This window comes from Notechis scutatus, chromosome 5 (genome assembly GCF_049901735.1).
Source record: "Notechis scutatus isolate UNSWTSFEM ecotype Mainland chromosome 5, rNotScu1.2, whole genome shotgun sequence".
NCBI classification, from domain to species: Eukaryota; Metazoa; Chordata; class Lepidosauria; order Squamata; family Elapidae; genus Notechis; species Notechis scutatus.
In genome coordinates this window covers 34780902-34805864 of record NC_142013.1, presented here as the reverse complement: position 1 = coordinate 34805864, position 24963 = coordinate 34780902, and the positions used below count along the sequence as shown (strand labels likewise).

General features: G+C 37.3%; 1 protein-coding gene and 1 long non-coding RNA gene across 3 annotated transcripts in view; one reads left to right on the top strand and one right to left on the bottom strand.

Annotated features, from left to right (window-relative positions):
- IFT57 (intraflagellar transport 57) overlaps positions 1-23911 on the top strand; it is a 36775-nt gene extending 12864 nt beyond the window's left edge. For both annotated transcript variants that reach the window (XM_026663975.2, XM_087966534.1), the window contains exons 4-11: positions 2365-2455; positions 3816-3884; positions 5281-5400; positions 11041-11112; positions 12310-12441; positions 12673-12735; positions 20890-20956; positions 21632-23911. In XM_026663975.2, coding sequence (XP_026519760.1) covers positions 2365-2455; positions 3816-3884; positions 5281-5400; positions 11041-11112; positions 12310-12441; positions 12673-12735; positions 20890-20956; positions 21632-21813 — 796 coding nt within the window. In that variant the 3' untranslated portion in view covers positions 21814-23911. The remainder of the gene's footprint in view (positions 1-2364; positions 2456-3815; positions 3885-5280; positions 5401-11040; positions 11113-12309; positions 12442-12672; positions 12736-20889; positions 20957-21631) is intronic.
- LOC148130441 (uncharacterized) overlaps positions 4084-24963 on the bottom strand; it is a 57329-nt gene continuing 36449 nt past the window's right edge. The window contains exon 3 of the long non-coding RNA XR_015749798.1: positions 4084-4861. This is a non-coding gene — a long non-coding RNA (uncharacterized LOC148130441). The remainder of the gene's footprint in view (positions 4862-24963) is intronic.

Here is a 24963-nt window from a genome sequence, read left to right as displayed (position 1 = left end):
CAACCCATTACCAAGCGTAAAACACAAGAGGCTGTGACAGCACAAGATCCAGGATTGTTACACAGCCCATTATACCAACATCAACTCCATCAACCAATCAAGTGCAGCACAGCCAACCAGCCCAGCACACCATCCCCACCACTTGTATAAGAGATGGCAGCTCCGGTCACACACTGCTTGCACTGGCACTAAGCAAAGCACCAGCTGAAGATGGCGAGGGACCTCGCGAACGTGTGTACTTTGAATCTTCGCGGGAGAGAACCCAATAACCAAAGATCCACATACAAATACCCGAGAACTATATATATATATATATATATATATATATATATATATATATATATATATATATATATATATATATATATATATATTGTGTGTGTGTGTGTGTGTTGTGTGTATCTATATATAATGTAGTGGATATTTACATAAATAAAATATGTATATTGATGTCACCACTTTTGTATAACTACCATTTTTTAGTTGTTAGTCAATTTGTGATTTGGATCACAAACACTAGTAAGGTGTGTGCGATAAAGAAGAATTTCATTTGTTTATATAAAAGGCTTTACAGGAATAACCAGCATTTAGAATTAAGATTAAACACAATGATGATAGGTGCCTGAGAATGTGTGTTACACAACACTGTTTATTATTTGTAACTTCAAAGGCAGGCCCACATGTAGCATTATGTAGTCAAGTTGTGTGATGATTATTGCTTCAACCATTGCTATTAGGATTTGCTGATGAAGATAGTGCTGCAAATGATGTACCAGTCAAACTACAAATTCAGGAGTATCCTCAAGTCATGGACTTATTTCTTCAGCAAAAAGTACAACACTGTCTAATTCTATCACTGAAATTATTGTTTCTGGACAACACAGAAGATCAGAGGCAATACTCATATCTTACTAGGCTTTAGTCTTTTTGCTCCATCAGTTCCCTAACACCTTCAGATGCTGAATCAGAATATCCTATTCAGCATGCTCCGAGGTGGCAAAGTACAGCTCACTATCATCAACATATTTATAGTATCCTATTTATGCTACCTTATTTCAAAAACTGATTTTGTCTTCCACTGGTTTCATACAGATATTAAATAGTATGGAGAAAGGGTTTAGCCCGCTGGTGTCCCACACTGGAGAAACCCTTCTCCCTCAGCTGCCAGTTCCCAGGATGGATTGAATAGGTTGGTTGAAAGATTTGCAGGATAATATTAGCAACAAAATACTATTTTCTAATGCATCATGCTTGAATATGTTAAGTCTGGGCCTAATAAAAGACTACAACATTCTGTACTATTGGTTGTAGGTATAACTAGTAAGTGGTATAATTGTCCCCTATAATAGCAGAAGCTTGGAACAAAATAACCTTGGAGGCAAATGAATAAATGACAGATAATAACCAATTATTTACATTTATTTATTAAATTTGTTTGCAGACCATCTTGCTGCAAGGCAGCTCATTTTTTACTAGAAGCATGAAAGTAATCATTTTATCTCTACAAATTAGTGAGCTGCAGCAGCTCTTTTATTTCTCCAGGAAATTTGCCAATGCCATATTTGAGAACCACAACTAAGTGAATAATTAGTTCTGCACACTTCTTTTTAGTAAACCAAGTTTAATGGTGATTTCTTTTTGTATACATAATCTTAACACTCTTTTCCCCCTTCATTTTCTCTTTTTGCAAATATATTGATGGAAATTTCAGCAAGAAATATATGAAATAATTGCAGTGTTCACATTTACTAATCTTTGTTTTGCTATTTTGTATATATAATATTATATATGAAGGAGGCCTTTGTTATTTATTGATTGTTTCATATTTTCAAATGGATCTAATTTAAAACTGACGAGTCCATGCTTTATTTAAGACTACATTGAATGGTGTTATTAGAAACTGGCTGAAAACGTCTATCCAAATAAATTAAAAACTTGGCAATTTTAATAATTAGAACATTTGTAAATACTAAATGTCATCTAACTCAATTGTATATACTTTCTTACATAGATTTGATTATAAGCAAATGATGAAGGAAAACTGCACAGAGAAGGAAAAACTCTTTTGCACAATCATGGCTGCTCATATAATATGTCATCCAATGCATTTACATTTTAGACATTTTAAACATTTTAGACATAGTACTTTTATTCTGTATGCATACAAGCATTTTGGGATCAGCATTTGAAAAAACGAATTACAATTTTATTTGCATTGTTTGGCTGGAATTATATCCAGTCATTTTACTAATTATGGAAAAATGAGACAGAAAGTTCTCATATGACATAAATAAAGTTATCAAAAAAAATCTCACTGTAACTTCATGTCTTAGAGAATTGCATTTATTGCATTTATCTTTTAAGGCCTACATATCCTACTGAGGAGCTAGAAGAAGAAGCAATAACAGAAGATGATGCTGAATTAACACTTAATAAAATAGAAGAAATAATTGCGGTAAGTTTATGTAACTTGTCTTGACTGATTGCCCACTTATAAAGGAAAGAAAAATATATTTTCAATAGTTCAGTTTTATATGTGCACAAATGATTGATATCATTTTCAAATTTAAATTTATAAGTTTTTCTGTCTGGGAATTTAGCACTAGGTTGAACAAATGAGAAAACGGCTGATGTATGGATATGTGTTTGAACTAAAAGTTAAATGTGTTTAACACAGAAAAAAACAAATTAGATCTGTATTAGGCAGCATAGAGGTGGAGTGGTCAAGTTCTGAAATAGAAGAATGGAATAGAAGTTAGCCAAGAATATTTTTAATTAGGTATTGGGTTTTTTTAAATTGTAAGCGAGCATTGGGAAATTCACTTCTTGCCCCTCTATCCTAGCATAAATATATATGCTCCACTCCTGCTTCAAATTTACTGGTACAGTACAGTTGACTTCAATCTTTTCACTTTGGAAGGAACCTTGATTTAGTGAGCCTTGATGCAATAAACTAAATATTTAATGCATGTTTGTCAGTAATGGTCATCCTATCTTCCCAATTAATCTGTTAAAATGAGGATTTGCTATAATACCCATACAATTATAGGAAAAAAAACTATTTTTTTTGCACACTATTTTCTTCTTTTTTGTTATTAGGGTTGAATGTATGCTTTTATTTCATTTTATTTGTTGTTGTTTTGTTTTACTGTTTTGTATTTTATTTTCTGTGATAAAACAGTAAAAAAGGAAAAGGAAAAAATGTGGCTTGAATTGTTGCATATTTAAATGCCAAAGCATTATTTTTCTCTTATTTTGCTGACTGAATTGTCGTATACACAGTTGTGTAGTCAAAGTTAATACATGAGATAAAAAGTTAATTGATGTAGCTGGTAGCAATTCTTGTCAAAATATTACCAGGTTTTCACATGTCCCTATGATTGGATTCCTGCCAGCTGTTTTTTGTTGTCATTGCTTCTTGGCTCTCATATTACATTGTCCATATAAATACATTTGACAGGGGAAGCCAATACTTTTCACAAATGGCTTATATCTCAAATAAGGAGCTTAATGTCCTTAGCTCTACAATCCTTTTTTTCACTGTCAATGTGGGCTAGGGCTGATGTGAACTGAAGTAAAAAATATCAGGAAATTGCCTATCCTTAATGTTACAAAGGGCAAACTGTTTTGGGAATGATTACTAAAGCAGTGCTTTTTGACAAAAAGTCCTGTGAGTAGCATATTGTATAGTTTTGGATTGCAATAGCATTTTAAAGTTTGTTTCATCTAAAATAAATTTTGTGATGACATTCAGAGAATAATTTCTAAATCACAATGTTGACTGTCTTGCTAAAAATATTTTCTATGTTTTTAAGGAAGAAGAGACAGACAATGAGGAAAATTATATTGATCTGAATGTTTTAAAGGCACAAACTTACAAATCAGTAAGTGTTTTCTTCAATTAGTACCGAATACTAGATATTAAAGTATTGATTTGCAAACACAATGCATTGCTGCTTGAGTGAAGTGTCCCCTTCTTTCAGTAACTCTGTTCAATTTCCTATGATTATCTGGGAAGTGTCCCAGCATTTATACAATTTGGGTGGTTGTGCAGATAATCAAAAGAGCTATGACAGAGAAGAATTAAGGGTATTCATTAATGATGAATACCAGCCTCTAATTGGAATTTTCTCTCTTTTGACTCCCCCAACAGTTTTTACAAAGCAAACACAAAGAAATATGAGCTATAACAGTATTAGTCAGTTGATATTAGAATAGCAGTCCCCAACCTCTGCGACATTGCAGCCGGCTGGGGGAGGGAAAGGAGAATAAGCCCGTACGAGCTTATGTGTGTAGCCCGCTGCTTGCGCGAATGGAGCTGCATGTGCCTGCTGGTCTGCCACTCATGCGACTGGAGCTCCACCCATGCACCTGTGCTGGCTGCTCACATGAGTGGAGCTGTGTGTCAGGGTTCCAAGTAATAGTCCCATAGCCAGCAAAACTCCGAGGCAGGTGAATTCCTCAAATAATAGCTTTATTGGAAATATCATATTGGCAGAGATCTGGTGAAAACCAACTCTGAAGACTCCCACAGTTTTTCACCTAATTAAAAGTAAAAGTTTTCCACTTGCCCAAAACAATCAGTCACATGTTCAAATCACAGTGCAGTTTAGCAGCCAGGTGACATCACTCCGCCTTCTTCTGACCACATGTGAGAATGTCCTTGGTTCCCAAGAGAAAGTATTTTGTTTTGGGTACAGAATCCCAAATCCCCCCTTCTTATCCCCTCAGCTCCAGTGTGGCAACATTGAAGCGGTCAAAATGGCTTTGATCAGGTCAGCTTCAGGGTTGACAGTGCTCATGCCTGGTTCCGAATAGGCCACAGCCTGGTAGTTTGCCATGGGTCAGGCATTGGGGATCCCTGATTTAGAATATAAATTGAATATCAATTCATTGAGAATTTACAATTAGTTGTTTATACATTTCTCTCATTTGCTTTTTTAAAGGCAGCAGTAACATAAATACTCCTTTTTATATTTATTTTCTTGTAAACTATTTTTTTTTTCTGTGTGAATTTCTTTGTTGAACTAGTATGTTTTTTTGTTGTTATATGGTCAGAAAGCAAACCCTAGGAGTTTTCCCCATGCTGCTTACTTGTGTTGTACTTTAAAAGTAAATGTAAAGTGTTTACTGCTGGTACTGATATAACTGGCAAATCACCCTTTGGCCTTTATGTTGGTGAAACAGATTTCAAAGTGAGTACGGGTTGGGTGCTTTCTGTATCACTGCATATTATAACGTGATAATTCATTAGTGTGTTTAATGCCAATATCTTGATAGGACATGCTTGAGTCTAAACAGGAAGAGATTTTAGAATCTAAAGTAGATGCAGCTGAGTGGAATCTTGAAGTGGAACGTGTTCTTCCTCAGTTGAAAGTCACAATCAGAACAGATAATAAGGTAAGGAATATCTTATTTAGTGCGTTCCTTCCAAGTTAGCATGTCATCTTTCAGAAACAGTCTACCTATGTGCATGCACACGCTGTTTAGGCATTATGAAAGTAGGTCAGCAACTTCTCTGCTAAAAGAAATTTCCACATGTACAGGTGAAACTCGAAAAATTAGAATATCATGCAAAAGTTCATTTATTTCAGTAATGCAACTTACAAGGTGAAACTAATATATGAGATAGACTCACTACATGCAAAGCAAGATAGTTCAAGCCATGATTTGTCATAATTGGGATGATTATGGCTTACAGCTCATGAAAACCCTAAATCCACAATCTCAGAAAATTAGAATATTACATACAATCAATAAAACAAGAATTGTACATAGAACAGTATCGGACCTCTGAAAAGTATAAGCATGCATATGTACTCAGTACTTGGTTTGGGTCCCTTTTGCAGCAATTACTGCCTCAATGTGGAGTGGCATGGAAGCTATCAGCCTGTGGCACTGCTGAGGTGTTATGGAAGACCAGGATGCTTCAATAGCGGCCTCCAGCTCTTCTGCATTGTTCGGTCTCATGTCTCTCATCTTTCTCTTGGCAATGCCCCATAGATTCTCTATGGGGTTCAGGTCAGGCGAGTTTGCTGGCCAATCATGCACAGTAATCCCACGGTCATTGAACCAGGTTTTGGTGCTTTTGGCAGTGTGGGCAGGTGCCAAGTCCTGCTGGAAAATGAAGTCATCATCCTCATAAAGCTCATCTGCAGAAGGAAGCATGAAGTGCTCCAAAATCTCCTGGTAGATGACTGTGTTGACCCTGGACTTAATGAAGCACAGTGGACCAACACCAGCGGATGACATGACTCCCCAAATCAACACAGACTGTTGAAACTTCACACTGGACTTCAAGCATCTTGCAGTGTGTGCCTCTCCATTCTTCCTCCAGACTCTGGGTCCTTGGTTTCCAAATGAGATGCAAAAGTTGCTCTCATCAGAAAAGAGGACTTTGGACCACTGAGCAACAGACCAGTTCTGTTTTTCTTTAGCCCAGGTAAGACGCTTCTGATGTTGTTTGTTGTTCAGGAGCGGCTTGACAAGAGGAATATTTGCAGCCCATGTCCAGGATCCGTCTGTGTGTGGTGGCTATTGATGCACTGATTCCAGCCTCAGTCCACTCCTTGTGAAAGTCCCCAACACTTTCAAATGGCCTTTTCCTGACAATCCTCTCCAGGCTGCGGTCATCCCTGTTGCTTGTGCACCTTTTTCTTTCACACTTTTCCCTTCCACATAACTTTCTATTAATGTGCTTTGATACAGCACTTTGGGAACATCCAACTTCTGTTGCAATTGCCTTTTGAGGCTTTCCCTCCTTATGGAGGGTGTCAATGGCTTTCTGCACAACTGTCAGGTCAGCAGTCTTTCCCATGATTGTGATTCCTACTGAACCTGACTGAGAGACCATTTAAAGGCTCAGGAACCCTTTGCAGGTGTTATGGCTTAATGAGCTGATTAGAGTGGGACACTTTGAGCCTAGAATATTCTAATTTTCTGAGATTGTGGATTTGGGGTTTTCATGAGCTGTAAGCCATAATCATCTCAATTATGACAAATCATGGCTTGAACTATCTTGCTTTGCATGTAATCAGTCTATCTCATATATTAGGTTCACCTTTTAAGTTGCATTACTGAAATAAATGAACTTTTGCACGATATTCTAATTTTTTGAGTTTCTTAATGAAGCGTTCCTCCCATAGATATTTGCACTATATATGTGAAAGTCAGGGAGACTTGCTAAAATGCTCATATAAGGAATTGTACACCTTCTTTCTTCAGTTATTTTCATAATATTTGTGAAATATAGAGGCTTTCAAAATTTGTCTTTTCCTCTGCTAAACAAGATTATTAAAAATAAAGGCACTTTATACTTGACTAATATCAGATAGTTAGAATAGGTAAGAATCTCCAGATAAAGAATTTATTATTCCAGAATAAACATGCTGCAATTGCTGAACACAAATACCTTACTGAAAGCAGTGCAGATGTGTGAATAGATTTTTAGAGGCATTAAGATAACATTTAGCTATCCTAAATTTCAATGCCAACTGAAAGCATGCAAATTTTATAACTGTCAAATATGATTAGAATGATGGCTTTATTTAACTTCAGTTTCCTCAGTTTCCCCTCAGGAAAAACTTGATGTACTAACGTTAGTTTGGAATCAAAACGTGTTTGCACCTACTTTGTTTTTTAATCTTCTTCACTGTTAATTCCCCAAATTCTTTAAGATTTGAAAATTCCAGAAGTACTCTTAAGCAGCACATCTTGGATTTTGATCTACTAATTTGCCTAAGTCTACTCACTTGAACTCTTAGAAGGTTCACTGATTTCCCATGACTGCTGTGTATGGGTAGTCATCACTTAACAACCCTAACTGAAATCAGAATGTTCATCTTTCAAGCAAAAGATTATGTGATGACCTGGGGCGTGGCACAAAGGCAACACAGCCAGAATAATAAGTAGGGGTCTCTTTATTAGCTCCAACTTGCCCCTCAATGTTCTGGTTACCTTCCGGTCTGGAGAAAAACTCTCCCAGGAACTTGCAACAGCCTTGGGCTACAAATATTCCATTCCAAAATGTTATAAACAGAAAACTTTAAACTATGCATTCAGCAAGACAAAATAAGATAATAAATCCAGCAGGGCAAGATAAAGAGTTCCAGAAGTGAAGTAACACGGCAGTAAATCAAACCAGTTGGGAGGATGCCAGGAACTCTCATAACAGCAGCCAACATGAGAAATGCCCCTCCCAAACTGCCTCTCCAGGTGTGCCTTGTGAAGGGAATTGGGGCCCTTTCCTCCCTCGTAAGCCATGCAACCCACGTAGCTCTCATCTCTGTTCTTCCCTGCGTGCCCTAGGATGAAGAGGGACTGCGCCTTGGTGTTCTTCTGAAGCTCCTCTCCCACTCTAACTCTTTCCTGCTCTGCCCAGCCTGACTTTGCCCTTCCCCAGTTTCCTCCACAGCCAACAGAGCCTCTCTCCCGCTCCTTGTCAGCTATTCGTCTTCCTCCTCGGACTCCGATGGGGGCATGACACATTATGTGATTATACCACTTAGTGACAGCAGTTCCAGTAGTCCAATTGTGGTCAGTAGGTGAGCAGTGCACCATTATTAGGTGAGAACCTTACACGTTCCTGCCTTGTCATGCTCTCCTCCACTCAATTCCCCTCTAGTTCAGCAGATGTCTCAGTCAGGCATGTCAAAAGAAAACAGTGAAGGTCAGCTGGGGACAGTGGTAGAGTGCAGGATGACAAAAAGGCGGAGATAGGTGGATGAGGGAAAGTTGAAGCGCACACACTGTGATTGTAAAGGCAAACAAGCTACCAAGTGCCCAAATTTCAATCTGCCACAACTACCATTATTTCAGCACCTTCGTAACTTCAAACTCTCATTGAACAAATGGTTGTTAAATGAGGAGTACTTCTTTGCCTAATATATTCTATTGAACCATGTCTTAACTTTACTATTTTATGCTATTTCCTGTAGATTTTTTGTTTGTTAGTACTTGCTTGACTCTTTATTGGAACCCTCTTATTGAATGTTTTACACACTTGTAGTTTTCATCTCCATCTAACTATGTTTAAATGTAACAATTCCATTTATTCTGGTTCTTCCATTTATTTCTATTCAACATTGGCAATTCAGCTTTTACTCCCCTCTCTTCTCTCTTGTATTACTGTAATGTCCCCCTTTTCTGTGGGGTGTTGAAATCAAGTACTTGAATTATTCTCTATATATCAAGGAAATTACTAAATCACATTGCTGCTATCTTGTGTGTCAAATGTGACTATGTTTTGGCATGCAGTATTAAAGTTTTCATTGCTGCCCATTGTTATTACAATCAATGGAGGCAGAAAAAATAGTGATTGCTCAACATCATTCAGCACAGTTGGTAGATAACTGCAGCTTTGCAGAGTATATTCTAGGAAATCAGAGTAATTATTTTAGATGGTAAAGAGATTACACTTTTTTCAGTTTATTCAAGTATTGCAATTCCTTTTTTTGCAATTCCACACCTTCAATTATTATTTTTTATTTAGAACATTTCTTCTAAATTATGTGACTTCCTGTTACTGTAATTATACTTGTCATCTTTAAAATGTGCACCTTGAGTAGTCAGTTGAGGCACCGATATATTAAATTTTTTTCCTTGCAAACCTGTACCATGTTACATGCAGGTTGGGATATGTAAAAAGTTGATAGCCAAAATAAGTAAGGTGGAATTATGAATTTTTAAGTTTCCAACAATAAGTCTGGTTTTATATTCTTGTTGGTTTATCATCTTTCTTATTCAAGGAATGTGCAGGAGCCTTCTTCAGCACCACAGCTCAAACAAATAGACTGTTTCATGATCCAACTTTTGCAACTACAAATGCATATGGACAACACAATTGTGCAAACTAATCTTCATTTAAGTTCCAGGCTGATGTGCTAATGTCCAGCTTTACCATACTCAAATCATGCTTATTGCTGAGCAACCCAGTGCAATTCAGTGCTTTATTTCTGGGCTACATTCACTGCTTTGATCAATCTGAAATCGTAGGAAAGTGAATTCTTGCATGTTTTTGACCTCTTCACCATCAGTTGTTACTTTGACATTTCCATTTTTGCAGTGGTTAGGTGTTTGTTGTTTTTAATGTTCAGGAAGAGAACAAATTTTCTTGTTTTCTTCTTTAATCATTCTGATCAGATGTTTCAGAACTTTGGTTTCTAAGAGGAGCGTTGTATCATCAGCACATCAAAGATTGTGAGTGATCCTTTATCCATTTTTTACTCTTGATTTTCAATTCTTCCAGTTCTAGCTTCTTCATGATCACTTCAGCCTACTTTGAATAAAAAAACCTTGCTGCACTCATTTCTCTATCCTGAACCAGTACATGTTTTCATATGGCACAATAGTTTCCTAATTTGTGTACAGCAACTACACCAACTTGCCAGATGTGTTGTCACCTGCAAGTCTTCTAGGACTTTCCACAACTTGTCTTGACTGACACAATCAAAGGCTTTCTTGTATTCTTGTAGTTTTTTCCCATGATCTAGGATAGATTTGTAATATGGTCATGAGTGCCCCTTCTATTCTTGACACATCATTGGTCAGACAATTTTATTTCCCTTGCTTGTTTTTGATGATGCTTTTATGAACAGTTAATGGTGGTCAAATCCTTTTGATTTGCACAAATGCATTCTTGGCATGAACCTTCATACAGTCCTCTTTTAGCTGCTTGCTTTTCTGGTTCCAGTAAACTTTGCTGTCTTTCCTTGTTGCTCTTGGAAATCTGTATTCAATCTCCTAGCTTCTTCTTATATTACACTGCTTTGACTGGTTTTCTTTGCTTGGCTACTCTGATGGTTTCGTCTGAGAGCCACTTTTGCATTTTTCTGGTTTCTTGTCTATATTCAACTGTTGATTCAGTGATAGTTGATTACATTTCTTGCTACAGTACATTAGGAACCTTCTAAGCTATATCCAGCAGTTCAAACCTATTTTTCATCTCAATTGTATACTTAGAAGGGATTTTGGTGGTGTTAAATTTCTTTGGTTGTTTAGTAGTTCTTTTTAAATTCTAAAATTTTCCAAATTTTTATTTAGGATTGGCGAATCCATGTGGATCAAATGCATCAGCACCAAGATGGAATTGAATTAGCTTTAAAAGATACCCGTGTAAGTCTGATGTGTAATTCAAAAGTGACATTCTGAATGACATTGCAGCAATTCAGCTACTGCATGTTATTAATTAGTTGTATGTTGTTAAATTGTTACAACATTATTATGACAACATTCTGTTGTTACATTATTTCCATCAAGGATTGCCAAGGCCTATAACATCAGCTTTCTCTTTCTCTCTAAAATCACTTCTAAAGAATAAAAAGTATTTTTCCCCAGGCATCTCTTTTCCTTTAGAATTGGGATGTCTCTGTCAACAAGCTATTTTTATATGATGCCTATTTTAGGAGACTTCTGTCAGTAACTGAGTTTGGTCAACATGTTTGGAAGATTTTGCTTTCAAATGAGATTTCTGCACTGTTTTGAGATTATCAGTGTTTTCCTGTGAAAGAAATTAGCTGGTAATCATTAAATGGTGCTAACCTCTGAGGTGAAGGCTTGACCTGTATTAAGATTTAAAACCTTAGGGTTCCTAATAATTAAATTTAATATTAAGTTTTTGACACCTATGAAGAGTAGATGAACATTGTACAAATAACTGTCCACTGTTTGCTCTCATTCTGAGATACAGACAGTTGCAAGACCTTTTTTATTAGTGTATTCATTGTTTTATTTTTAAGCAGAGCAACGAATATGAATAATTGTTGAGGCTACAGAAGTGTTTACAGTGTCCAGGTGCACGGTGATAATTGTTTTACATTCATAATTAAATGATTCAGAATATTTAACAGCGTACATCCCATTTCATTATTTAAATTTTTCAAGTGCAAAGTAATTGAGAAACTAGAGTGTACCCTGGTTTTAGTGTTAGGATTTATTTTATGTTCCTTGATACAGGTAAACTTAAACTGGATAGAAAAATAGCATAAGTACATTGGATCCAGCGTTGGATATTTTTAGTATTTCAAAATTTGACAATATTTTTTCCAGCATAGTGTTACTGTGTTGGAAAAAGTATTTCAAAAAATATAAACATTATCTAAAATGTTGTTGTCCTTGTATTTCTGTAATGTTGCAGATGTGATTTTAAAACTTGGTACAGTTTTCAAAGCCTGTTTAGACATGGAACATGGGCTGATGTTCAGATGAAAAAGTGTTAAAAGAAATTCCATTGGACATGAACCAACAGTTCAGCAGAACTTTAGATCCCAATCAATTTCAGTGATAATTAATGTGCTTCTCAAACTTTTACAGGGCTACCTTGACAAGCTTCACAATGAAATCAGCAGAACTCTGGAAAAGGTTAGCAGTAGAGAAAAGTATATTAACAATCAGCTGGAGCATTTGGTTCAAGAATATCGTTCTGCACAGGCACTTTTGAGTGAGGTAATCTATTTTGCTTTTTAAAGTATTTTTACAGTATTGTGCTGCTGCTGCTGCTATTGCTAGCTGAATGTTTTATACTATATGTTTTATATTTATATTATAACTCAACTCATAAAATATAGGAAATGTTCACATTTAGCATTGTTCCTCTGAAAGGAGACATTTTCATAGAAATTCAGCACCTGATTAAAATATTTCCTAACATTTCTTCCTCTTCCTTCCCCCAAACAGGCCAAAGAAAAATATCAGCAAGGAAGTGGTGGTGTGACAGAGAGGACAAGAATTCTGTTGGAGGTACAGCTTGTTTATCTTAGTATTACGTCAGATATCAAGTAAATGCATATGTGTTCCCCTCATATTTAAATATGGTGAAAATAATAGTGTAATTGTGGAGATTTTTTTTATTTCCAAAAATCTGGTAGAGATTGATAGTCATGGGGACTGCATTTTCCAACCATTGGGAGGGTGGTTTTTGGTACAGCTTCTGAGTTCAAGAACTCCATGGCAACTGTTTGTTCCAAGTAATCTCAGCGTCGTGACATATGAGTGGGATCCTGCTGTATCATCATCTAAGCAGATCAATCTGGAAATGGAGATTAGTTCTATCTGTCCTTTGCAATATTGAGATTTGCTTCTTTGTTGAAATGGGATCTCATGGCTCTTCTAGATTTCTGCATGGTCAAAATAGATCACTTTTAGGCACCCAATGAACAACCCTTCTAAAGGGTTGTTGGAAATTTTCCTGATAATTTGACAGGCAGTTCTATCTCACATTTAGTCAACCTTTGGAATATGAAAACAGCCAAAATATTCAGTAAAATTATTCCTTTAAGGCTTCTGCTCAGTCATTGATCCCATATGTTTATTGCACTGAGAGAAATGAAGCAATTGAAAAGATGCCCAGAGTAATGGTAGCATGAAATCTGAAGTGGCTGCAACTAAGCTCTGATGAGGCTCAATCCTCAAGGCTCCGTAATTGTAAGAAGAGTGGCAAAACATGAGTTCTTTATACATTCAGCATCCAAAGATTCCTGCCGTTTCTCTTCATGTTATAAGGATCATTTAGGGAAGGCTGTGTCGGAGAAGACACCTTCAGGTTTACTAGTTGATTTTAAGCATTTTGGGGCAGTTAATCCAATGTGACTAATGAAATGAGATCTTGTGTTGTTATCTAGTATTTATTTGAGCTTACTGACTCCAGAGAAGTTACTAAGATCCTCTGTAGTTTGTTTTCTGCTATCTGTCACTTTGTTCCATGTTTGGCTGATACCTTCAGACATTTGGTGAAAGGTGATCTTCTCCTCCATGCTGCATCGAGAGCCCAGGATGGGTTGACTCCTTCCTATGACGTCATAGCTGAGTCTGTACTAAGATATAAAAGCCAGCCCCCGGGAGAGACCCCAGCTTTTGACTCAGCTCCTTTCAGTCAGTAGCTGTGTCTCTGAAAGCGTTCTGTTAGATAGCAATCACCAGCGATCTTCAGTACTTTTTTCCTCTCTTCAAGCAGCTCCCAGGGATCTGGGCAGCTGCTTTTTCAGGAGAGCCTTGCAACATTGGGAGCAGCGTCACAGAGCTCTGTGCAGGCAAGCTGGGCAGCGTCTGCAGACCTCCCCCACGCCTGCAGTTTGGAGCGATCGTAAACACAATCGGCAAACTGATAAGAGCTCAAGCCAGCTGATCGTGTAGCTGGTTGCTGTGTTTTTCCCTTGCTGACTTCACTCGGGGGCTCTGTATAGTCTAAGGCAGGGGTCCCCAACCATCGGTCCCCAGACCGGTACCGGTCCCCGGGTCATTTTTTACCGGGCCGCAAAGCTTGGACGCCGCGAGGGAGAGAGAGGGAGAAAAGAGCGCTACGGTATGCCCAGCGCTAGTCTCCCTTTTCCTCTCCTTCTCCTTCTCCCCCGTCAACCACGCACACGCACGCACGCAGATAAAACTGTTGCTGTTGCTGCTGCTGCTGCACCACGACCCGGAGGAACAGATTGAGCACAGGCGCCGAAGGAGCGCCACGGCGTCCGTCACCAGAGCGCAAGGAAGCAGCAGCAGCTGCAGCGGCGGCGGCTGCTGCGCCTCTGACTTTCCCGGGGAAGGTCATTCCCTGACCAGTCACGCTTCCCGGCCCACGCTTGCACCCCTTGCCCCCCTCGCCGCCCACTTCCTCGCAGGCGGTGGCGGGAAGCTGCGAGGAATTCGGGCGTGCTTTCTAGCCGGCTGTGCCAAGTCTTTTTTTTTTTGCCTGAGGCTGGAAAGAAGAAGGGTGACGGGTCACTGAGGAAGGTGAGAGAGACTGAGAAGGGAGAGAGAAGCCCGGCTAAAGCAGCTCCGCACTGCTTTAGGGACTAGTAGTAGAAGGCGGCGGTTGGCGGCACTTGCCACCAGGCGATGCTTCCAGGTTTTCGGTTGGAAAGCGGCGTTTGGGTGCTTGTGCCTTAGTTTCATCGAAGGGGGGGGGCGGCTTCGAACGAAGAGCCGTCCCGATGGCGGTGGAGTCTCGCGTTACTCAGGTACCGGTCCGTGGAAGAATAAATAATCGTGAAACCAGTCCCTGGTTCAAAAAAGGTTGGGGGCCACTGGTCTAAGGAACGATTCTTCAATCTTGGAGCCTGTTTTCCTGTAGTCAGTGGCCATCTTGGATTCAAGCCTTCCACCACGAGGTGAGTGGCCATTTTGTAAGCCCGGGGGCCATTTATACCCTAAGGGGCTTAATAGAAAAATTTCTAAAACAGCTTCTTTCCAACGCAAGAGCCTTTATTTTACAAATGGAGCAAGATAAGGCTCTGGCAGAGCTTTCCCCCCCAGTGGAACAGTCTCTTAAGCCCAATAGGAGAAAAAGACGTAGGCAACGCACCCAATCAGTCCAGAGGGAGGTGGCTCCTAAAATCAAAGCTAAGGCTCTAGCCCCTAAGAAGGCAACTCAGGCTGAATTGAGGACAGAGAAGCGCAGACATGCAGCTCTAGAGAGGCAGTTCAACAGAACTATTCAACAGAAGGGAGTGCAACTACAGCATGTTTCAGGTGATACTCGTGGGCCCCAACCAAGCCCTCCCAGGGGAGGAGAAGTTATCTATGAGCCTTTCCATCCTCCATCCTGGTCTCCTGAGGCTCTTGCTGTACAGTCAGATCCTCAGGATTTAAACAGAAGAAATAGATCTACAGAGGACGCTAAAGCCATCACTCTTCACACTGCTCTGACTCATCTAGAACAGCGGGGGAGGGGGTATGTGAGGATGCTTTTTATAGATTTTAGTTCTGCATTTAACACAATTCTTCCACATAGACTAATGTCTAAACTTCTGGACCTTTGACTTTCTTATTCAATCTGCCTTTGGATTATGGATTTCCTGTCTGGCCATTCACAGAAGGTCAGATTAGGTAATCATACTTCTTCAGCCCTTATTCTTAACACTGGTACACCACAGGGTTGCGTGTTGAGTCCCTTACTCTATACTCTTTATATGCATGACTGCATTCCCACTCATGCTAGTAATACTATTACTAAATTTGCAGATGATATAACAGTGGTGGGACTCATTTCCAGGGGGATGAGTCTGTCTATCGAGATGTGGTGGACTGGTTGCTTTCGTCGTGTGGAGACAATAACTTGGTCCTCAGCACCAACAAGACCAAGGAGCTTATAGTAGACCGTAGAAGGGATGTACTGTGGGGATTTTTTAATGTTCACAAAAAAAAGACCCGCCGGGGCCCCACCCCCCCCACCCCCCCCTTCTACTGGCTCAAAGAAAAAATTCTTTTTTCTCTGAGAGACTTACACTGCCTTCTGTGTTTGCCAAAGGCGACCCGTCCAGAAGATCATTGGTTGCCTTCTCTCCTCTTTGGAAGAGCTTTATAGCTCCTGCTGCCTTAAGAAAGTTCAAAACATTCTCAAAGATCCATCTCATCCTGGGCACCCTTTTTTGAACGATTACCATCTGACAGATGGTACATAATAATAAAAACAAGCACAAATAGGCTGAAAAACAGCTTCTATCCCAAGGCAGTAGCTCTGCTGAATTCTACTGTATAGTGCAGTGTTGGTGCGGTGTAGGGGGTTTTCAATTCAATGTGTGGAGTGTGAAGGAGGTATGTTTGTGTTTATTTTCATGGTCATGATGTGCACTGAAGATGATTTTTTTATTTCATTGTATGAGGTGCAATGACAATAAAGTAAACTAAAAAAACCAAAATCAATAAAATTTAATTACATTAAAATAGTGGTGCTGGGTCACTACTTCAGTCCATTATATATGGTGTTTTACCATATTTGTGACAAGATTTGTAACTTGTGGGTGTGGATGCCTGATTGAAAGTAAGCAATGGGTTTATCCTGAAGTATTCATGAAAGCTTAGTTATAAGTTGTATGATTTGAAATTTAGAGCACTCTGAATGGACACTTGAGAATTCTACTTCTGTCAGTTCTCTCCCTGAAGCCAGTTCACTGACCTCAATTAAATGATTTACTGTACTCTGCTTCTGTGAAATAGTTCAGGATGAATGAATTACTGATTTTCCTTTTCAAATAACTTAAATTTTATAAGATATTAATGTTAAAGAAATGAATGTACAATATATAACTTTACATGACTAAAAGGCAGGGCCTCTAGTGAGTGTTTCATCAGAATCAAATCAATTTATGTAATAGACTTTACTAATTTATCTACCTTGTATTGTTGATTATTATTCTGCATTAAGAATTGAACAAGATATATACATGTTTTAATTATGTCAGTAGACGGAAGAAGTAAACCTTGGGTATAAAGTCTTTTTTTTTAATAGAGTCAATATAAATATGACCTATTAAAGCAAGAGTTGTAATTCATAAGAATCATCCTCTGAAAAAGCCCCTGAACATGATATTACCATCATAGATAAATGAGATCGAAAAGGTTTGCTGTGGTGGCATAGTGATTAGAATGTAGTATTGCAGGCTAGCTCTACCCGCTGTCAGGAGTTTGATCCTAATGGCTCAAGGTTGACTCAGTCTTCCATCCTTCTGAGGTCAATAAAATGAGGATCCAGATTCTTGGGTACAATATGCTGACTCTGTAAATCACTTAGAGAGGGCTGTAAAGCACTGTAAGGCAGTATATAAGCCTAAGTGCTATTACAGTTGCATGTGAAATTCAGAGGCACAGTGCTGTTTCGGCTATGGAACCACTTTCTCTGCTTATTCATACATTTCATACATTCATACATGAAATAATTTTATCCTTCCAATGAGGTTCTCTGTGTCAGTTATACTAAACTTGACAAAATAAATTAACTATGATTTCTGCATTTAGGTATCATCTTAGTTTTTAGTGTATAGTAGTTCTTTCATATACCTTCCTTAGTTTGTTGGACTTCTGTGGGCTTCAGTAGGGTAGTTTGCAATATTAGAAGAGTTTTTCTATTAATATGTCATAGTTATGTATTCCTCAGCAAGGGTCAGTTGTCTGAGTGTGATTCATTTACCCTCTTCCATTTTCACTTGATTTTAAATTATGTTTACTTTATTAAGCATGGAGGCAGAATGGCATAAAAAACCCAGAGCTGCTGCAGCCAGCCTGTTCTCCATCTGTTTGACTTGGCTGGCTGCCACAGCAATCCTGCTCTTTCCACCCACGGTCTCTTGCCAGCTGGAATACCTTGCTCTGAGGTGGTTATGGTAGCTAAGTAATCCTTATTTGTCTCCCACTTGAACTGGCCACTGCATCTTGCCAAATGGCAGATTTACTTTGGGGAATCTACTTTACTGAAAATAATGAAAAAGCAAAACTACTGACATGATGTATATATGCATAATGTAACTTGAGTATCTCTAGCCCTCCTATAAAGAGAAATTCTCAACAGCACAAACTGCATCTAAGAGATAAGAAAACAGACAATCATTACTTAAGGAAGGATAATGGGTCTTTTTTCCCCTCTTAGACTGCAAATATTCTAGCTACTTACTGCGCTTTTGACATTCAAGATTGTGCCAGGTTGTAGAGGCTGCTACAACAGCAACAGCCAGATGTTAGTCTCTCAATGAACAAAATTACCTTCCTCAAGCTGCTGTTGCTGATATTTTTCACAGTTTTGGATTCTGGTGGCTTTCCCACCTCTTGTGTTCCAACACTCACACTATTTCTATTTGAGTGAAACTGCAAGTAGTCCTTAACTTATAACCATTAATTTTAATAACTATTCAAAGTTACAATAGCACTAGAAAAAGTGAGTTATGACCGTTTCACACTTATGAATGTTATAGCATCCCCATGGTCACGTGATCAAAATTTGAACGCTTGGCAACTGGCATGTATTAATGACAGCTGCACTGTCCTGAGGTCATGTTTTTGTTTCCTTCTGTCAAACAAAGGGGAAGCCAGATTCACTTAACAGATGTACTACTTAACAACTGCAGTGATTCACTCAACAACAAAGGGCAAGAAAGATTTTAAAATGGGACAAAACTCATTTAACAGCTGTCTTGCTTAGCAACGGAAATGTTGTGCTCAATTGTGTCATAAGTCGAGGAGTGTATTATTTTTTAATGCTAGATGTCTGCTTCGCATATTAGACCACACTATGAATCATGGTTTACTGTCCTCAGTGGTTGACTTCATACAACCCTCAAAGTTCTGTGTACTTGTAGAATATTGGACACCAATATGTTTGATTCAGACATGTTCTTTGATAAGTATGCTCCACGCCTCACCTATTTTTTAAAAAAATAATTAATTAAAAATGGAAATAATATCCATGCTGTAAAGTCTAGCCTCAAATATTATCTTAATTTTTTTTAATCTGGGCATCACATTGACTCTAGAGAAAGACTTATAACATAAAAATGAAACATCACTACTATTCTGATTGAAAGTATGGCCATCTGCCAAGTTAAACAGTGACAGGTAAACAGTTAATAGAGAAGATGGTGAGCAATTATCTTGCTCTTTTAATTTTTTATTAACATGTAAATATTTTGTAACAGGCCACACCCTTATTGTAGCCATTTGTAAGCGTGCCCATCTTCTGCTCTAAAAAATTAAATATAATTCAAACAGGCTACGTATTGTTTACAGAATGCAAACCTAAGCAAACCCCACCTCATGTTTTAATGCGATATTTGAACCCAGAGGATTTCTTGATCTTTGGGAACAAACAGCTTTAGAGATGAGCGATACTGGTTAGGAGATGGTTTTCAAAACAGAACTTGTTTCTTCAATAAGTGAAGCTGTTTTACCTGATTTGCTACTTACTTTTAATTTTTGAGAATACATAAAAGAAGGAAAAAAATAGAGAAAATAAAACAAGTCAAGGTCCATTCTCCGTAAAGTTTTCAAATGAGTAGAAATTTGTATTTATTTCGGAATACCAAATAAAAAATCGTGCAAGCCTGATTGTGCTGTACTTTCTCCTCCTTCCTATACTTATGTGAATTAGAGAAACATCTGTCTAAACCACTTCCAAATGTTATCTTGTTATCTTCAGCCCCTTTTACCTAGCAATGGAACCTACATACCTCTATCAAGATCATCTTCCTTACTGTCTATACCATTGTCCAGAGGCAGCACCTTGAATTGTAACCAGAAGCCTACTAGAACTTAGTTCAGCTCATGAAATAGTAGTGTTACATAGGTGTACTGAAGGGTCCATTAATACCAATCCTCCTGTATTTTGGATCATTTGCAACTTCTGGATGATCTTCAAGGACAATCCCATGTACAGCACATTGTAGAAATCTATTTGGGGGAAGGCCAATGCATGAATAGCCATAAGCAGAGCCCATGACTTAGAAATGATAACAATTTGAGCACAAGATAGCTTGTGCAAAGCTTTCCTGGCCATGTCCCCCATCTGTTCTTCAGGCTATATATAGAGTTCAGGGGGACCCATAAAATTGCCCAGAAGTCTGAGTGAGGAAATAAAGCCCCATCCAGAACCAATCTGGAAAGTCTCCAGATCTGGTTCCTGGGGGGTCACAAACTCACAGCTCTCCAGTCTTCCTAGAGTTAATTTGAAGACTGTTCTTCCTCATCTAGACCCTCACAGCCTCCAGGCACATTTTAAATTAAAAAATACTTTTTTTATTCTTTTGAACCCAGCAGAATATACATGCTTTCTTTACCCTGTTTTAGAATGAGAGTATTTTTACAGTGCAATTTTTAGCACTGTTTTTTATTTGTGTGGTTCTGTATAGGGGGGGACTACTCTAGTAAGTTGAGCCTCTCCCATTATGTTCAGTGAGCTTAGTATTTCATCATTCTGCTTTGTTTTATACTTTTAGTTTTTCTGTTTGCTCTATGAAGAATTTAGGTTGACTTTTGGAAATTTGATGCTCAACTCTTTTTCACAGAGCAGAAGGGAGTCAATTTAACTCCAACAACAATTTAATAATATAACGAAAATAGTTTTTTCTGGGTAGAGAGAGAGAGTTATCCTTAACTTCAAAGTAAAAGTATTTAAAGCCTGTTTTTTTTTAATCTAAGATTACTGAAGAATTAGAGAAAGTAAAACAAGAAATGGAAGAAAAGGGAAGCAGTATGACTGATGGAGGTAAGGCATTCTGAGGTCTTTTCTTGAGATTTTCTCCTGAATATAGGAAAATACCTTTATTTACTCTTGATGGATATACCTAGACTATTTTCTTGGCAACATAATAGAAATGCTTTGACACTGCTGCCTTCTGGAATGTTTTAATTTGTATAACAGGTACAAAAATAGGCTATTCAGCTGTGAAAAGATAAACAGAAGATACTAGTTGCAGTTTAATTCTATTTTTATATCTCCACAAACCTTAATGTTGTCTGGAAATAAGATGTAGCAGGTTTCTTGTTTATTGCTGAATCAGGTTTGTAGTATTTTTAAGATTGGGAGGGTTACTTCTGAAGACATTGATAAAGTAAATAAAGTTGATAAAAATACAGTGAGATAATATGCAGGCATTTTTCAAATAGAACATTCTGTGTTATCTCTTTAACTACTGGGAATATATGTACATTTTTAATATATTTCTTCAGATCTAAAATGTCATGAAGATGGAAAATACATTATGTTTTATAAGTAGATTTGATATGAAATGATAATTTATAAAATAATTCCAGAATATTATCATTCTTCTGTTCATTTATCTCTCTTGATTAAAAGAAATTGAATCATGGTGGGAAAATAATAACTATGCAGTAAACTGAAAGAAAAAAAAAGTACTGTTTTTACATTTTCCTTTAATAGCTCCTTTAGTGAAGATAAAACAGGCTTTAACCAAACTGAAACAAGAAACCATTCAGATGGACATACGAATTGGCGTAGTGGAACACACATTACTTCAATCAAAGTTGAAAGAAAAATCAAATATGACAAGAGACATGCATGCTACTATAATTCTAGATTCTTCAATTGTTGGTACTTATTAATTTTTAAAATAAATGCTATGCTAATACAATTTTGTACATAATATATTTTTCAATTTATGTATGCCATGCTGCAAATCTATTGCTGTGTATATAAACAAAAAGATTTATGTTTTACAATCAAGACCTACTGTGTGTGTGTTTTTGTATGTATGTGTGCCTGGATGTGTGGAGAGAAAATATTTTAAATATAGTATATTAAAAGTTTTGGATTGCATTGCATTGAAATGAAAAACTATTCAAAAGCAAAATCCTATACAAAAATAAATTGTTGTAAAACATCTCACTGTAAACACCAGCAAGATTGCCTTCATTTTTCTAAGACAATGAGCCATCACAACTTTATGGACTATATCAGACTTTCAGTTTGTAGTTCGCTGCTTTTGAGCAAAGAAATTACTAGAAAACTAATTTTGCTCAAGAACAACCTAGTTAGGTTACATTGCATTAAAGTCTTTGTCTATAATTTTGTTTTGCTAGAATTGCTAGTCCTATGAGGCTAAAACTCATCTGGCTAGATGATATGGTATAGGAGGGTTGCAAGATGAAACAGGAGGGAGCATATGGAATCCCGAGTTATGACTCAAATGGAGAATGATTGATTATTGATTTTTCTGCCAACTTGTGACATTGGCTCAGAGGGAAAAGAAATTGAAGAATCCACCAATTAGTGCCTTGAAGCTGCCTTCATTAAATATGTAAGGACACAGATCTGATCTGAGTAACTGATGCCCTTTAAATCAGCTATGGTGGCAGTAAAAATGACATCAACATACTTTCCGGTTGATTCAAACTTGTGGGAAATTTCTATTTACACAACCATAAGGAAGTACATATGATAATCAAGCATATTTAAAATACTCAGTTAATGCTATCACTTCCCCACCCCCCATTCTTCTTTCTTCGATGTGTTTCTTTCAACACCAGGGAATATTTGTATATTACTTTCTCTTTTCAAATGGGCTAATTTGAAACTTCCCCTAGTCACAAAGGTTTTTTAAAAACAGATAAAGGTTTTTTTAAAACAGATAAGTAGGCATTCTGGGAGTTGAAGAGTGCTATCGTTCAGAGATTCTTGCTTTGTTTCTTATTAGTTTCTCCAAAACAGCTCTCTGGTCTCAAGAAAGTAATTTTTTTCTCTGAGACTCAAGTGTTTAATAGGATGCAGGCCTATAAGAGCAGATCTTGAAACATGGATATAGAAGAAAAGAAAAGAAACAAGAGTGGAAGTAGGGCAGCTGCAGGAAGAGAAAGTATTGGTTTTATAGGTAAAACTATTAAGACAATTGAAACTGGATGTAAAGAAAACATGTGGAAGCTGCTTGGAACAGAATGAAAAAATATTCACATGTATTCACACATGAAACATGAAAAGAACTTATGTGAATGATGAAGTGAAAAAGGGAATCAATGGATGAGAAAAACATAAAAGGATGGTTGCTAGAAAAATGAGGATGAAATAGATTATACAATGTATTTTAAGAGAAAAATAGAGAGATGAACAGAGCTCAGCAAGGAGACTCCAGCACAGAAATTGCAATTAAAATTTTTAAAAAATATTTAGAATAAAAATAAAATTTGAAAATACTTTAAGAAGTATTTTAGAAATTTGTCCTGTAGGAATTATGGTGTTAAGCTAAAGAGTGGAATTGAAATATACATGTGAGCATCCAAGGAAAAGGGGAAATCATAAATGCTGGGGAAATGTTGAAAAATTGTAAGGAATCGGGTATAGATTATATAATTGTATATGCATTTTTTTAGTATGTGTATGAAAAATGTAACTGATAATTGGAAGAATGCTTTTATTTTTCCTAAATAGATGGAAAAGAAGCAAGAGTGCATATAAAAACTAATGGCTTATTAATTGTCCTCAAGAATGTTTTGCAGAATTATGATTAAAGAGGCGGGGCTAAGAAATGATTGTGAGCAAAAATGTTAGTAATACTGCAATTTATTGTAGGTACAGAATATGCAGAACAGTTTTTTTTCTTTAACAAATAATTTTAAAATATATGGAAAGCTTATTATATGTGTAATAAATTTTGTATGAGAAATTGTGTGATAAAATAAACTTCAATTGTGGAATGATTTGCCTGAATATGGAGTTGGGGTTGCTTTCTGAAGCAATTAGAATGATATGTAATGGAAGTGAAACATGCAATAGTTCATTATTGAACAAAGAGTTTGATAGGATACTGTATATATCCCTGGTTGTTAAATGTGGTGTATAGAAAACGTGTTTAAGAAAGCTGCTAATGAATTAGAGGTATGATTGATTGAGAATGTAAATGAATGTGTAGTCATTGTATGAGAACAATACCAAATTATTTGCAGTGAGTGTTAGGCAGATTATATGATGCAGCATGGTGTATAGATCTGAAAATTAATCTATTGAAAAAGATTAAAACAGCTACAGGGAGTTCTCTACTTACAGCTGTAATGGAGTCTTCCCATCATAGTCACCCTAATGCAGTTGTTAAGTGAACACCAGCCACCATGTTCATTAAGCAAATGCTGCAGTTGTTAAAGCAAACCAGTGGTTTTATACAGGACAGTTTTGCCAAAAACCGGAAGTAAATGGCAGTTTTCAGCAAAATGAGAAGTAAAATGCAGTCACATGACTATGGGACACTGCAAACGGTCATAAATGTACCCCAGATGCTAAATGCTGAAAGTTTGGTCATGCAACTGCTGGGGGAGGGGCATTGGAATTTCAAATCCAAGTTGGCCCTCAGATACATCTTTCATAATTTTGAATATCACTAAGCAATCAGTTGTAAGCCAAAGATTACCCGTATGTATAACTGTGGGGAATTGCCTCCCCCCCTTCATTCTTGTTGATTGTTCCTAAATGACTCAAAACCTGATGAAGGAAATGGCATGAATTATAACAAGTTATAAGTAGTAGCTGAAAAATTATAGCAAGCAAATGAATTATTGTTCTTTGGTATAATGTTTACTGAAGATTGGAAAAAGGGTGAACAATGCTTGTAAGGAGATAGGTATTAATGTGTCTAAAAAGAAACAAAAATTTCTGTGTATCAGTGCATCCTTCTACCCATTTTGTTATATGAAAGTAAGACTTGGGAAAATCTGCAGAAAGAAAGTTGAATGCAGACATTATGAACGAGGATTTTTATGCAATACCAA